We start from the raw sequence: 16,683 nt of genomic DNA on the forward strand, positions 1-16,683 counted from the left end.
TTCTGAAGAAGGGTCTAGGCCCGAAACGCCAGCTTTCCTGCTCCTCTGATGCTGCTTGGCCTGCTGTGTTCATCCAGCTCTACACCTTGTTATCTGTCTTAGGCTTGCTGCAGTGCTCCAACAAAGCTCAGCGCTAGCTGGAGGAACAATACCACTTGGAAACCCTGCAGCTTTCTGGACTCAATATTGAGTTTAACAATCTTAGGGATTGACCATCTTTCCCCCTGCTGTCCCCCACACACCCTCAGGCCTCATCATCACATGGGTTGCTACCATACACAACCCACTGTCAGCTACTAACAGTCCCCATTAGCAGCTATTCATTCTCTCAGACTGGTCTTTATCCACTTCTTTGTCTGTCTTACTATTTTCCATTGGGCTCTAACTCAACCTATTGTGTTCTCCTCCCTCCCACCCCACCCTATCTTCTGTGTAAAAACCATGCTTTTTCTAGCTACCACCAAATCTGAAGGTGGCTCACCAGACCTGAAATGTTATCTATATTAACACTGATTTCTCTCCACAGAGTTTAAGTGTGAGGTGTCGCATTTTGGAAAGTCAAATCAAGGTAGGAGCTTCATGGTGAATGGTAGGGCCTTAAGGAGTACAGTGGAACAGAGGGACCTTGGAGCACGGTTCCCTGAAAGTGGAGTCACAGGTAGGTAGGGAAATGAAGGCAGCTTTTGGCACACTGGCCTTCATCAGTTATGGCGCCGAGTACAGAAGTTGGGAAGTTATGTTGCAGTTGTACAGGACATTGGTGAGGCCACACTTGGAATATTGTGTTCAGTTGTGGTCACCTTGCTATAGGAAGGATGTTATTAATCTGGAAAGAGTGCAGAAAAAATTTACTAGAATGTTGCAAGGATCCAAGGGACTGAGTTATATGGAGAGGTTGGACAAACTAGGACTTTTTTTCTTTACAGCGTATGAGACTGAGGGGGGATCTTAAAGAGTGCATGAGATAATGAGAGGCATGGATAGGGTGAATACACTCAGTCTTTTTCCCAGGGTTGGCGAATCAAGGACTAGAGGGCATCAGTTTAAGGTCAGAGGGGAAAGGATACATGGGAACCTGAGGGGCAACTTTTTTTTTTATATACAGAGGGTGGTACATATATGGAATGAGCTGCCAGCGTAAGTGGTTGAGGCGGGTACAATAATAATGTTTAAAAGGCTTTGGATGAATAGAATGGATAGGAAAGTTTTAGAAAGCTACGGGCCAAGTGCAGGGAAATGGGGTTAGCGTGGATGGACATTTTAGTCATCATGGCCCTGTTTGTCTCCGTGCAGTAAGACTCTATAACTCTATGAGATGCTGTCAGACCTGCTGAATTTTCAGGCAATTTCTGTTTTTGTTAATGTTCATATAGTGCCTCTGAATGGCATGGCACTAATGGGGTGAACGGTCTTTAGCTGTTCTGCACTTTGAACATTCTTAATATCTTTGGTGGTGATAGTAATCTACCACTGGGTTTGTGGAAATTACTCGGTCTGACAATTGACTTCAGAGCTGGAAGGTAGATTTTCCTCAATTAACTATCTCTTTAAAAATCAGTTTGAGCATGAATGTGGACACACTCACTCTTTTTGTTAACTAGCTAAGAGAATATAAATATTTCAGTATTTATCACAGATTGCTTACTCACCTATTCATTTGCACTGGCATGCTCTGTAACATTTTCCAGATAATACTATTACCAAACATAGTTTAAATATTTGTAAATAATGTTAAATGAACGTGGACCTGTATGACAGCTTTATTTTATTTAAGGGGCCTTAATGGCAAGACCTGCTTATTGAAAAGAACCAGATCCAAAGGTTGCTTTTTATGACAGTGTTCTTGCGCTTAAAAAGCAATACAATGCTAATTTATTTATTTAATTAAGTACTTTCTCTGATTAAGTGTTTTAAGGATTTGAAGGAAGGACACATCTAAGTCAATTTAAGTGGTTGTCTTTCAGTCGGTGCAATAGAATATTTACTGCAGGCAAACCTCCTGTTCCTTGGCACATGTGAGCTCACACATACTGAAAGAGTTTTGTTCCTGATGGTGACATACCCATTTTTCTATTCAAGACCACTAGTTTCTCAAAACATTAAATAACAGACTTTGCATCAAGTTTGTAAAGTGCACAGGAGGTCCACAATCTGACTTGAAGATACCAAGAACTGCAGATGCTAGAGTCAGAGTCAACACAGGGTGGAGCTGGAGGAACACACCAGGTCAGGCAGCAGAGGAGCAGGAAAGTTGATGTTTTGGGTCATGTAGTTGTGAAGAAAGGTCCCGACCCGAAACGTCCACTTTCCTACTCCTCTGATGCTGCCTGTGTTCCTCCAGCTCCAGGCGGTGTTGAATCTGACTGGACTTCAGTGCTTGTTATAGCTCTGTTACACATGGGGCCAAGTCCAAGAGGTGTGAGGAGACTGCCTCAGGTTCTTAAACATTTATATTCCCAAGTCCAAAATAGGACTTGGCTGTAAAATTATGGCACCACTTACCTGGTGAAACACAATGCATTCACTCAGAAGTGGCAATAGAGCTGTGTTCTGGCATATCAAACTGGCCAGTTTTGATTGCTCAGTTTTTCAGTAGAAAAATCTGAAAATGATTGCCAACAAACAGAGCAAACTGCAATCAAAACCGTAATTAAAATCTTAAAGCAACATAGTCTGAATCATGTCACTAAAAGAAGCTATGTGCTATGGATAAGGTCTCCGTGTGTGAGAATTCAATAATTTTTTTCATTTGCAGCCTGGAGTGATTTTCCATTAAAAGCGCTGCTGCTAGTGGGGCCTGACTGATTTCACTGAGCAAGAAGCAAACAACTCCACCTGTCTCTCTTGTGTTTCTTCCCACTCTTCTTCTTTCTCTCTTTCCGCGACGATGAGGAACTTTCACAGCTGTGAGATAAAACACCACATTTACAATATAATAATTACCTGCACCGGTAAACACCTTAACAAATGGTTAGTACAGGAAATATCATATAGGACTTGTGAGCCCCACAGCTTTATTTGGAAGATAGGAAGATGAATCGGCATTACTCAAAACCTTAGTGCCTTCAGGGTCTTTTATTTAGGACACAAATTTGATTTGGAATTTTCTTCAGGACAGGACCAAATCAGGTTCTACCTAGAGATTCCCACTAAATGGACCTGTCTGGGGTTATAAGAGTGGAACTTACAAAAAAGAATCTAACCTTAAAATTAGAGCTTGCCAGGGTGATCTCAAGAAGCATAGAGAAAATGTCAAACTCTTTCTCTCAAGTAACGATAGAACTGAGTCAATTTAAAATTGCAAAACTGAGATTGGTGGTTTTTATTAGGCAACAGTATTAAGAATTAATGAGCCAAAAAGTATGCACATTGAGCTAAGGTGAGAATAGAAGGGTAGAACAGGTTTGATTGACTGAACGGTCCATTCCTGTTCCTCGGTTCTGAAAGAACTGAAAGCAACAGACATAAGAGATTTTGGGCTGAATTTTCCCATGGGTTTCAGGACAGCAACAGGAGTCCTGAAAAGAAATGGGGGTCCTGAGGCCACACTTGCTCGCTCTTGGACCTGGTTTTGTAAGTGGCTACCTCTTAGCTGGCACGCCAATTAAGGATGGCATATATACTCCCATTTCTTCTGTACTAACCAGAGGGCCAGCAGCTCCACTGTTAGAGGTTGATGCTGCTGAGGTAGGTTATAGATTGAGTTCTGAGGAAGGGTCACTGGAGCCGAAGCGTTAACTCTGATTTTTTCTTCACAGATGCTGCCAGACCTGCTGAGCTTTTCCAGCAACTTCTGTTTTTGTTCCTCATTATAGATTGAGAGGTTGTCTCAACATGGAGGTGCTCCCAAACAGGTAAATTTTAAAAGAAAAATTCCTAAGGGGCTGAAAAGTCACATCAATGGGAGTTGGATGGGAAAATCTTCCCGATAGTTTCGGACAGTGTGGCCTTCCCAGCCAATGGCCCCATTTCTACACCATCAAACCCTCCTGAGGCCCCAGAGACTGCCACAAGGAGGCTACCTCCAGCTAAAGTGCATTCAATGAGGACTTAACAGTGACAACTGGCTGTCCAATGAGCAAGTGGTTGCAGCCTACTGGTGGCAAAGCTCCAAGGGGTCAGGGAGCCATCCTGAAGCAGCTCTCTACTTTTTAAACCTGTCCAACCCCTGATGTCAATTCCTCCCTTGAACCTCCCCAATTCCATCTGCTGCAGCTTGTGATTGAATAGCCACTCACAATATTGGCCCATTTGTGGCACGGGCTTATGAGAGTAGGACAAGAACACATTTACTGTATTTCACCAGTTGTTGCACTCATACACAATGTCAAGCTTTGCCCCCACTATCCCTGACACTGCTGAGTTAAAGCAGGGAAACAAAGCTCAGTTTATTTGGGAAAGAAAAGATGGTTGTATCGCAAGGTGGAGAAGGGGTGGGTAGAACTTGAATAATGGTAAATGGAGGAGGACAGATAGAAATGACGTCTTTATTTCTGAATTGAAAAGCAAATATTCTCATTTTTGGAACATTATCCACCACCTTGAGGTGAAATCATTTTTTTTTGTCAGCTTTATAATCAAGTATGCATTAGTAGAGGGGAGAATGTCCTTGACTGGAATATAGAATTTCTGAAGAAATAACGTCAGGATAACTCATTACTCATCAATGACAAACATTTAAAAAGAGAGCATTGATAAACTGCAACAATTATTCATTCCTGTCTGTGTGGAGTTTGCACATTCTCCCCGTGTCTGCATGGTTTTCTGCTGGGTGCTCCAGTCTCCTCCCACAGTCCAAAGATGTGCAGGTTAGGTGGAATAGTCATGCTAAATTGGCCATTGTATCCAGATTAAGTGGGGACTAGCCATGGGAAATGCAGGGTTACAGGGAATAAGGTTGGGTGGATGGGTCTGGGTGGGATGCTCTTCAGAGAGTCGATGCGGATTCGATGGGCCAAATGTCCTGCTTCCACACTGTAGGGATTCTATGATTCCGTCTGGCACAAAAATAAAATGGTAGCTCGACCATGGCTAACAAGGGAAATTAGGGATAGTATTCCATCAAAGCAAGGGGCATACAAATCGGCCAAAAAATTGCAGAGCCAACGATTGGGAGCAGTTTAGATTTTGGCAAAGGCGGACAAAGGGATTGATTAAGAGGGGGAAAATAGTATATGAGTGTAAGCTTGTGGGAAACTGATTGTAAAGGCTTCTGTAAGTCTGCTGTGGAGGTGCCGGTGTTGGACTGGGGTGGACAAAGTCAGACAGCTGATGAAGGGGCTGCACTTCGAAAGCTTGTATGATTCCAACTAAACCTGTTGGACTGGTGTTGTGTGACTTCTGACTCTGAAGAAGAGAAAAAGATTAGTGAAGACTAATGTAGGTCCCTAACAGCCTGAAACATGTGAGGTGATAATGGGAAACAAAGAAGTGACAGACCAGTTAAATAAAATCTATTCAATTGGATCTGTCTTCCCAAAAGAAAATGTTGGGTAACACAAGGTCTAGTGACAGGGAGGAATGGAAGCAAATTAATATTACCAGGGAAATGGCGTTGGGGAAAATGATGGTATTAAAGGCCAATAAGTCCCCAGAGCCTGATAATCCACATCCCAGAGTATTTAAGCAAGTGTTCCTAGCAATTGAGTGTGCACAGGCGGTCATCTTTGAAGATTCTATACACTCTGGAACAGTTCCTACAGATTGGAGGGTAGCTACAGTAATACCACTATTTAAAAAAAGAGAGGTAGAGAGAAAACAAGGAGTTATAATCCAGCTAGCCTGATATCAGTAGTGGGGGAGAACGCTAGAGTCCATGATAAAAGAGTTAGCAGTATAGCACTTGAAAAACTTGAAAAGCTGGGTGTGAGGGAGTGCTCTGAGGAGGATGCAGAGATACAGTGTGATTTGAGCGAGTAGTCAAATGCCTGACAGATAAAATATAGTGTGGGCAAGTGTGGCAAGACTGACAAATGAAGGCAGACTGAATCACAGGTGTTCAGAAGAATGAGCATTAGCAACCTATAACATTCTAACAGGACTAGGCAGCGTAAAGGATGTTCCCAATAACTGGGGAATCCAGAACTAGCGATCACAGTTTAAGGTTATGGGACACTTGGGACACTTAAAATGAGGAGACATTTCTTCACCTAGAGAGTGGTGAGCCTGTGGAATTCTCTGCAACAGAATGTGGTTGAAGCCAAAACATTGGGTGCCTTCAAGAAGGAGGCAGATATAGTTCTCTAGGCTAAAAAAATCAAAAAGGTATAGGGTAACAGAGTGAACAAGGTATTGAGTTGGGTAATCAGCCATGATTATATTGATTAGTCGAGCAGGCTCAATGGGCTGAATGGCCTACTCCTGCTCCTAATTTCTATGTTTCTAGTACCAAAGAGGTTCAATGAGATATACATTGTAGATCATGCTCTGTGGTGGCTGTCTGGCAGAAAGCAGAGAGTGGGGATAAAGGGGTCTTTCTCAGGATGGCAGCTGGGGATGAGTGGTGTTCTGCAAGGGTCAGTGCTGGGACCACAGCTTTTCACTTTGTACATTAATGTTCTAGATGAAGGAACTGTGGGCATTCTGGCTAAGTTTGCAAGCGATACAAAGATAGGTGGAGGGACAGGTAGTATTGAGGAGGTGGCGAAGCTGCAGAAGGACTTGGACAGGTTAGGAGAGTGGGCAAAGAAGTGGCAGATGGAGTACAACGTGGGAAAGTGTGAGGTCATGCACTTTGGTAAGAAGATTGAAAGCATGGACTATTTTCTAAATGGGGAGAAAATTCCGAAGTCTGAAGTGCAAAGAGACTTGGGAGTTCTACTCCAGGATTCTCTCAAGGTAAACTTGCAGGTTGAGTTAGTAGTCAGGAAGGCAAATGCAATGTTGGCATTTATTTTGAGAGGCCTTGAATATAAAAGCAGGGATGTACTACTGACGCTTTATAAGGCTCTGATCAGGTCACATTTGGAGTATTGCGTACAGTTTTGGATCCCATATCTCAGGAAGGATGTATTGGCCCTGGAGCGGGTTCGGAGGAAGTTAACGAGAATGGTCCCAGGAATGGAAAGCTTAACATATGAGGAACGTTTGTGGACTCTGGGACTATACTCATTGGAGGTTAGACGGATGAGGGGGGATCTAATCGAAACGTTCAAAATACTGAATGGCCTGGACAAAGTGGATGTTGGGAAGATGCTTCCATTGGTAGGAGAGTCTAGGACCCAAGGACACAGCCTTAGAGTAAAGGGAAGGCTTTTTAGAACTGAGAAAAGGAGAAACTACTTCAGGCAGAGAGTGGTGAATCTATGGAATTCACTGCCGTAGAAGGCTGTGGAGGTCAGGTCATTGAGTACATTTAAGACTGAGATAGATAGGTTCTTGATTATCAAGGGGATCAAGGGTTACGGGAGAAAGCAGGGGAATGGGGTTGCGGAACTTATCAGCCACGACTGAATGGCGGAGCAGACTCGGTGGGCCGAATGGCCTAATTTCTGCTTCTATGTCTTATGGTATTATCTAGCTACCACTGCGTCAACTGTCTGGTGATAAAACAAGTGGTGAACCCATGAATTAAGGCACTGTGCCATCAGGTCCACTACTGGCTCACCCCTGGTCGGGTAGCAGGCAAAGTCTTGTTGTGATCTAATTCAGGCCTTCAACTGGGCATTAATGCCCCATTAAGAGTCCCATCAAACGACCAATCGGGTTTATCAGGCAGCAGGCAAAGTATAAACTGAATGTGTAGCCTGGCATGATTTGAGCTTCCAGGCTGCTAACCAGAGAAAGGTGGTGGGCAATACAGGCAGTAACCACCATTCCTGCTGTGGTGCAGAGATGCTCGCCTTCAATTGCTTGAGGCTCAATAAGGCAGGACTTCCTCCTGGAAATGGATGTGTGTCCAGCTCATACTAATCAATGGGCTGTTGTCTGAAAAATTAAAGCTGGCCAAGTGAAGGCAGCTAACCCCAACAATTTACACTGGGTGCAGGCATTCCACCCAGAGTATATAATCCAGCTGATTATCTTTTTAAAAAAAAACCCATTTGCCTGAGAACAAACAAGTCAAAAGACAGTACGGTGGAATTATCCCTAATTTGCTGAGTTTTATAATTGGCTCTCTCATACCTTGGAGTCACCGAAAGGGATTGTGACTCCTCTGATTGACCAGATTATCAATACGCTGTACAGCTGAACCAGAGAGCAGGTTAGATCCTACAGAATCCCTACAGTGCAGTTAGAAACCATTCGGCCCGTCAAGTCTGCACTGACCCTGTGAACAGCAAACCACCCAATCCCTGTAACCCCACATTTCCCATGGCTAATTCACCTAGCCTGCACATCCTTGGACACTACAGGACAATTTAACATGGCCAATCCACCTAACCTGCGCATGTTTGGACTGTGGGAGGAAACCAGAACACCCAGAGGAAAGCCACACAGACACAGGGAGAATGTGCAAACTCCACAAAGACTGTCACCCGAGGCTGAATTGAAATCAAGTCCCTGGCGCTGTGAGGCAGCAGTACTAACCACTGAGCCACTGTGCCACTGTTATCTGTGCTTATCATTGTCAGGATAGCAGCAAGTCTAGTATATTGGTCCTTAGAAGCTCTAGATTAAAAATGAGGAAAATAGATGTGCCACTTCTGGTCACAACTAAAGTCACTGCTAAAAATGTGTACACTTGTGTGTGGCATGTGGACAGGAGCTCAAGTGTGCACTCTCACCTTGTTTAAATATCCTCTCGTACAAACAGTAAAGACCTACACGAGGTACTCTTGTAGTAGAGTGGGAGTGTCCCTACTTCTTAGTCAGGAGACCCAAGTTCGAGTACCACCTGCTGCAGAGGTATGTAATAACATCCCTGACCAGGCTGATTATAGTAAATATCAAAACCTACATATGAAGGATGGCTATTGAAAACCAGAAAGTTAAAGGGCTAAACCAGCACATGGTAAATGTTTTCATGAAATGGTGATGTGAAACTTGCCGAAAGAATAAAAAGTTCTTTCTAATACTTTTGAAGAGGTTCTTGAAACTACACAATGGCAACATTGATAGCTGAGAACATAACTAAAATGGTTATGTTTCCATACAATTAAACATGATTCATACCATACTGTGGGATGACATCAATCATTGAGTCTGCCATCAGTGCATGTGTTGTATAGAATGGGATATGTTTCATCTTCCTCAGATGGTGATTGCATGATTTTGGGAAATAAAATTTGGAAAGCCAACAATGCAACCCAGCCAATAAGTATTGAAAAGGCTCAGAGCGTGACCCCAGATTAGGGAGAAAACTTCATGGATGGGAACTTTAGTATTGCAACTTAATGACCCATATTATTAATAACTTAATTTAGAAAAGCTGGGTTTAGGCCATTGTTGTATTTATCTGATTAAAGACCTCTATGCACGCTGTTACATGCAGAATATCCTGGACTCATATTCGGTAAACATAGACTGAATTCTTAAAATATAACAGGCCCTAGTTAGTTTGACTGATATAATAAGTAGTGCATACTGCGTTCATGTTGTCGAATTCAAAATTGTAAATTGTTGCTGAATATGGGAAAAAGGATGTTGTGAATGCCCAATGGGCAAAAAAAAGGACCAGCTGTGATAACACAACACATTGAAATACCTCAAACACACAAATTCAGATTTAGTGCAGTCTCTGCATTCCTTTGTGATTACTGATTTTAACATAAAATTCTTTAATGGTATGAGCACATCTTGAAGAGACAATATCCCTTTTAATTGATCTACTTAGGCTGCTAGGTTCTTCAAAAATGCTTGACAGGATTTCTCAATTGTGCCAAATAAACCAGTCTGAAGGCTGTTGCATTCGGTGCTTTCTTTGTGGCATGCTATATTGTTGCTTTGGAAAAATATCCTTCGCCATATTAAAACTGAGATTCAAGCTTAACATAAGCTAACAGGATCTGCATCAACGTTTTTAGACCCCTAGGGAGAAAGAACATATTCCTTTTCAGTCCTCCAGCTCTACTATTAGGAATGGATAGAGTTGTGTCTTCTCACACTGCTGGCCACTCCTTATCTGATCAGGCCACCAACTTCATTCATGTGAATCCTAACGGAAAGGGGCCAGTACTGGAATTACTGTAGATTATTATGTATAAAAGCAATATGACTCAGTTGATACCATTTGAGTTCATCATAACTTGATTCATTGCTCATTATATAGTCCTAGATGTTTATGGGCAAAGTGAATTCTTAAGCTTTGTATAACAAAGGTATATTTTGTATACCCCACAGCCTAGGTTTTCAGATGGTGGCTGCATTTTATTGTTTAATGAACAACATTTTTCAAGGTTACACTATCGGTCTGTTAAAACAGATCTTGGGCCAGATTAAACAGCAGTCCACAGTAAAGGGATTTAGTGATTTGCCTATACAGACCAATAAATGGGACAATGTTTCCTCAACACACTTGCAACATATGACTTCCTTGCTTTGACCTTACCTTCTGTCTGATCCAGGTTTCTTCTTTTTGCTTGCAATTAACAATGTCAGAATGCAGTGAAACAGATGAGCAACATTGATTAGAAAAAGGACAGCTAAGCTTCATTCCCTAAACCACCCAAAGCCTGAGAAAGTGTCAAAGCACTAAAACATGGAAGTTGCTGCCTCATATTCCAATTTGCAGGCAGGTAGCACACCGCCTCCCACCACCCACCACCCACCACCCCCCACTGATATGCAGCAAGTGGCCTCGCTAAGATGTGTGGAAGCATTCGTTATCTGACACATTCACAAATGGGCAAATGTACTTCAGAAGCTGTACTGCTACGTTTTAAGATGATGCTGTTGGCAGGGCTGCATTCTGTAAAAGGCTTCAGGAGCTTGCCAAACCTTTGAGACTCAAATTGGGAAATGTATTTGACACGAGGCTAAATTGTAAGTTTCGACATCTAGGAAGTCCAGTGAATGTATAATCATTTACTTCACTGAAATTCATTGAAATAAATGCAAGATCATTTCCCGTCTCAGCTCAGATAAATCAGCATATTCTGATAACTTTACTGTAAACAGTTTGGGAATTTTCTGTTATTTGGTTAATTTTAAAATGATCTGTCAGCATTGAATTGGATGAGCAGTGGAATGACTTTTTTTAAGCATTTCTCTATTCCCTGTCCCAATCCATAGGACAAATGGCATTGCCAAATAAATATATAATCAAAATTCACTTGGTTTTTTTATGCCCCACTGTTCTCTGCAGAAACTTGGCAATAGATTGACTATTCTTGACCTGCTGAACATTGAAAAACAGACAATTAGCGAAGTGTCTGTGCTTGCGTCAGGAGTTTCACGCAGCTCCCAAAAATCTAATAATCCGCAGTGTTACCCTTTGATCAGTCCTGCAGTTACAAGATTGCAGTTGAATATAAATAAGAATCCGAGCTTCCTTGGAAATTTATCCAAGGCCTTTTTCAGAATGGAATCTAAAAGTTGTTTCGTCAAAATCCAGGATATTTATTAATCGGTGAAAATATTGAAGAGAGCTTGGGCTGGAGTCGAATAAGACTGACTCAATAGTGACAATGTAGGCAAACTAGCCAAGTCATGGGAATTATCAATGGAAATCGCTCCATTCAAATGTGGTATTAAGTTGTTCTGAATATTTTGCAAACTCATATGAACAACATAAACTGGAGGCTTCTATTGTTGTTCCTAATAACCTTCTGACACATTCTAATAAGTAACACCAGGATGAGCGTAAGCCAGTCACTCCCACAATGTTTGTTCCACAATTCAACATCACCATGGTTGATCTGCCCCACAACTCCAAATTCCCACTTTTGTAACATATTCCTCAAAGGCTTTACTTTACAAAATTCTATTGATCTCAGAATGGAAGTTACATCGATTTCTGCATCATTTTTTTTCATGTAGGTAGCGGATGTCACACCGTGTTTATGTGGTTCAGTAACCCGTAACTGCCAGATGTGGACATCCATTCATCAAAACCAATTTGCTTTAATTAATCACATCCTGTTCCATCAGTCTATTCAAAATTCTAACGTACCTCACTTTTGTGACTTGGGACATTTTACTACATCAAAGCCTCTCTATACATTTACCATATATACAATCTCTATTTAGAGTAATGTTGATTGAAGTTAACTCTATTTCAAAAGGATTGGCTTTAAAATGTATCCAAACCCTCCACGTATTATGCACAGTAATCTGAGACTGTGATAACAAGGTGTAGAGCTGGATGAACACAGCAGGCCAAGCAGCATCAGAGAAGCAGGAAGGCTGATGTTTCGGGCCTAGACCCTTCTTCAGAAAAATCTGAGACTGTAGTATCTTTGTACATTGAACCATTTAAATTTACATTACATGGTGAATCAAGAGAATTCCTTTCATAGAGTCATACAGCATGGAAACAGACTCTTCAGTCCAACCAGTCCATACCAAACATAATCCCAAACTAAACTAGTTCCACCTGCCTGCTCCTGGCCCATATCTCTCCAAACCTTTCTTGTTGTTAGTACTTATCCAATTGTCTTTTAAACGTTGTAATTTTGCCCACATCTACCACTTCCTCAGGAAGCTCCTTCCACATGCAAGCCACCCTCTGTGTAAAAAATTTGCCCCTCATGTATTTTTTAAATCTCTCTCCTCTCACCTTAAAAAATGCCCCCTTAGTTCTGAAATTCCCCATCCTAAGGTAAAGAAAACTACCATTAACCCTATCTACACCCTTCATGATTTTATAAACTTCTACAAGGTCACTTCTCAACCTCCTACGCTCCAGTGAAGAAAGTCCCAGCCTTTCCAAATAAACACAAAACTTCCATACCCAGCAACATCCTGGTAAATCTCTTCTGAATCCTCTCCAGCTTAATAACATCCTTCCTATAACAGGGCAACCAGAACTGCACACAGTATTCCAGAAGAGGCCGCATCAATGTCCTGTACAACCTCACAGACATTGATCATTAAAAGTAGGGTAATGTTATTCAGAGTACAATGGGGATAGTGAAGGATAGAAAGTGAAGTATGGGAGTCTTTTTAAACTAGAAAATGTAGGTGAGCAATGTTTCCCAGAGATCTGTGTAAGGGCACCTTCTAATTACAATATATTAAAATGAGTTAGTACTAGTAACTGAGCTAATAATGTTACCACTTCTAAGTATATCTGCATGACAAAACTGTGGCAAGAACTGTGAAAAACTGCCCTCGGCAAAAAGCCCACCTATTAATCGATGCCAGTATGTGGTAAGTACCTATGTTTCTGAAGACTTTTCTTCAAGAGTTTGTACTCAATAAGATGCTGCCATGTGAGGATTTATTTTGTCACCTGATTTGATTATGAGTGATAAGTACTGCTCACAGTGCTTAAAAACATTAATCAGAGATATTTTAACTTGAAAATTATTGTTATTTAATCTTGGGGATTCCTTCATTCCTTCTTGGATGTATTTAATGAATAGAATAGAATTTAATGTCACTTGTATTTTCACAAGAAATACAGTGAAAATGGCTGAGCTAAATTATGTATTTACTTTGAATCTCAACTAGCTTTTAGTTTAAGTCTTTTTAGAAGTCAATATGTCCTCCATTCATTTCTATGGCGGTATGTTGCCATTTAAAATGTGTCTCCAATTATTATGGATAATCTTAATTAATTAAAGTAGAGGTCCTCTACTGCTCAGAATCAGCATGGATGATTTTTAAAAATTCATTCATGCGATGTGGGGCTTGCTGGTTGGGACAGTATTTATTGTTGATCTCTGATTGCCCTTGAGAAGGTGGTGGCGAGTGGCTTTCTTGAACTGCTGCAATCTGTGTTCTGTAGGCGGATCTCCAATGCTGTTAGGCAGACAGTTATATGAAACAGGGGACTCTTCACGTTCAGAAATCAAGTAAGGCTTACTTTGAAAGACAGAACAGCGAATTTGCAAAGATAATGAACGAAAATAGATGCTGCATTATGAATTGCTGTGAAACACCAAAAACAATTTAATAGATGATTAAGCAAGCCTTAGTTTAGTCATTTCTGGCTTAAGTGTTAAAAATCGTTGATGGTTTAATTGTCTGACAATTGTTTATATTGAACTGTGTCTTCCTGCTTTAATGTGATTTCTGCTGTAAATAAATTTGACCAAGTAGTTCCAGTTAAAGATCATTTAAACCTTTAGACACTCAGATAATTCAGCACATTCAACAGATTCCAACTGAGGCTTAGTGGGTTAAATTATTGGGATAGTTTATGTAAACTTGTGTTTTGCTAAACATAATCAGTTGAAGTGGAAGTATTACTGAGTTTTTTGATATGTTAAAGGATTTGATCAGACAGATCCAGCAAACCTATTTCCTCTGACAAGAGAATCAAACATAAGGTTGCATAATCTTAAAATTAGAACTAGGCCATTCAGGTCCAAAATCAGGAAGCAATTTTCTTACAAAAGGTTGTGGAAATCGGGATTCTCTTTCCAGAAAGGACTGTGGATCATTAGGTCAATTGGAACTTTCAAGACTGATAGATCATGCAGATGTTAGTTCAATTATGGTGGTCTGCAGCACATGTGTTTGTCTTACACAGTACAATATGGAACAGACTGATTATGGAAGGCAGATCATTCAAGCTGAGGTATAATTCATCGATGATACACTGTGTTTCACTATTGCTTTACAGTCTACATTCCCAGATACATACTTTTCCTTGTCTATCACACTGTAAATGCTGCAATGTAATTTTTTTTTCCTTTATTCATTCACGGGATGAGGGTGTCACTGGCTCAGCAGCATTTATTGCCCATCCCTAATTGCCCAGAGGGCAGTTAAGAGTTAATCACATTGCTGTGGGTCTGGAGTCACATGTAGGCCAGACCAGGTAAAGATGCAGTTTCCTTTCCTAATAGACATTAGTGAACCAGATGGGTTTTTCCAACAATCAACAATGGATTTATGGTATTCATTACACTCTTAATGCCAGATATTTATTGAATTCAAATTCCACCATCTGCTGTGGCAGGATTCAAACCAGGTCCCCAGAACATTATCTGGGTCTCTGGATTAACAGTCCAGCGATAATACCACCAGGCCATCGCCTCTTTTTTACTATGGTCACATTTGATCCCTAAATGTATAAACAACATGAAGGAAAATCTATTTGATGCAAAGATGTTTGCCTCTCTTTTCTTCAGATTCCATGGGTGTTTTTTTTTTGTGGAGCCAAATTTTCAAACCGTAGCTAAGGGGCTAAGCACAAAGGTATCCTAGCTACAGATGAGACAATTTGAAGCTTTTGGGATTTCCACCACACAGCTGACAATGAATTCAGAATTTCATTGGATGTATTTGCAATCAAAGTGGTCACTGGAAAAGCTCAAGCTGCATTTAAGCTTAGCAGACATTGAAGAGGTGACCCTAACGTTTGTGGGGGCGGGGAGGCATGTGGGAGAAGACACTTTAAATTTCAGTTAATATATTAATGTCTTTAATCATAAACTGAAAAGTTATCCTTTCAACTTGCCTGCATGATTAAATCATTTTCATTTCAGCAGGCAGCTCTACTTATAGTTTGTGTGAAATTTTGAATGTGTGGAAAGAAGTGTCAACACGGTTAATCAGAACATTTGGTGTCTGATTATGCCTTACTAACCATCTGCTGTTTACTTCACTATTCACTTCTTTAAAGTCTCACATGCAAAAGGAATTATGGAAACCAAGTGTTAGCTAATTGGCCATTGAACATTCAAAGCTGTTGGCAACCAAAGAAGTAAGACTCCATAGGTGGGTAATCTGGATATGTTCCATGTAATTAAAGACTTCTTAAAAAAAAATCATGTGGTCTCCTCTCTGGGGCACTGTGCATCTTCAGTTTCATCTAGGAGACTCGTTGGGACAACCTGACCTTGTGAGATCCTCTACGGTTTCTTCATATGGGAGTCCATCTGCCAACATCCTATTCCCCTGCTTTCACTGTTTGTGAAAGACAGATCAACTATTCGACAAAAACCAGAGGGGAGAAAAAGACAGATGGCTCACTCTACATGAATGTTTTGTGCACAGATCAATCACAATGATAAGAAGGCACAGCTCTTCAGGTCTCTCTTCCAATGATGCCTCTGTGAATTCCATTTCGGGGCTTAGGTCCTGAACTGGCTGCATAGAGCAGCCTTGTAAATGAAAATACTTTGAAAGAAGAAAATAACATTTTGTTTAAGTATAGAGTTTTGTTCATTTAGATGTAAAATTTCTCATGTTTATTACAGCTAATTTTGGATCTCTCTTCTCTATTTATGAAATCATGATGCATTTGTAAAATGTTATAAAGAGATATTTACCGACTTTTGTAGTGACCCGATTTCTTCTTCTTTTTCTTCTTGGGTGGTGGTGAGGGAGAACTGCTCGATTTCCTCTTCAGACTTCATTAACAAGGTGAGTGGAAAATTGTTCAGACAAAAAGAGATAAAAGATAATTAGTGTGTGTTAAGGAGCTTTTAAATGGGATTTACAGCACAAAGACCAACCATTCAACCTAACCACTCTATATCATTGACAACAAGGTGCAGGGCTGGATGAACACAGCAGGCCAAGCAGCATCATAGGAGCAGAGAGGCTGACGTTTCGGGCCTAGACCCTTCATCAGAAAAGGGGGAGGGGAAGGGGGTTTTGAAATAAATAGGGAGAGAGTGGGAGGCG

At 41.0% G+C, this 16,683-nt stretch overlaps 1 protein-coding gene across 5 annotated transcripts in view; it reads right to left on the minus strand.

The window, feature by feature from the left end:
- LOC109938461 (serine/arginine repetitive matrix protein 3-like) overlaps positions 1–16,683 on the minus strand; it is a 126,328-nt gene that overhangs the window by 64,322 nt on the left and 45,323 nt on the right. For all 5 annotated transcript variants that reach the window (XR_007264805.1, XR_007264804.1, XR_007264803.1 and 2 more), the window contains exons 2-3: positions 16,326–16,406; positions 2,836–2,904 (exon numbers count right to left, since the gene is read on the minus strand). Coding sequence is in view for 2 of the 5 variants with exons in the window: in XM_048612411.1 (XP_048468368.1) it covers positions 2,836–2,904; positions 16,326–16,406 (150 nt within the window). In the remaining 3 variants the exon portion in view is untranslated. The remainder of the gene's footprint in view (positions 1–2,835; positions 2,905–16,325; positions 16,407–16,683) is intronic.

This window comes from Rhincodon typus, chromosome 26 (genome assembly GCF_021869965.1).
Source record: "Rhincodon typus isolate 14 chromosome 26, sRhiTyp1.1, whole genome shotgun sequence".
In the NCBI taxonomy this organism is placed as follows: Eukaryota; Metazoa; Chordata; class Chondrichthyes; order Orectolobiformes; family Rhincodontidae; genus Rhincodon; species Rhincodon typus.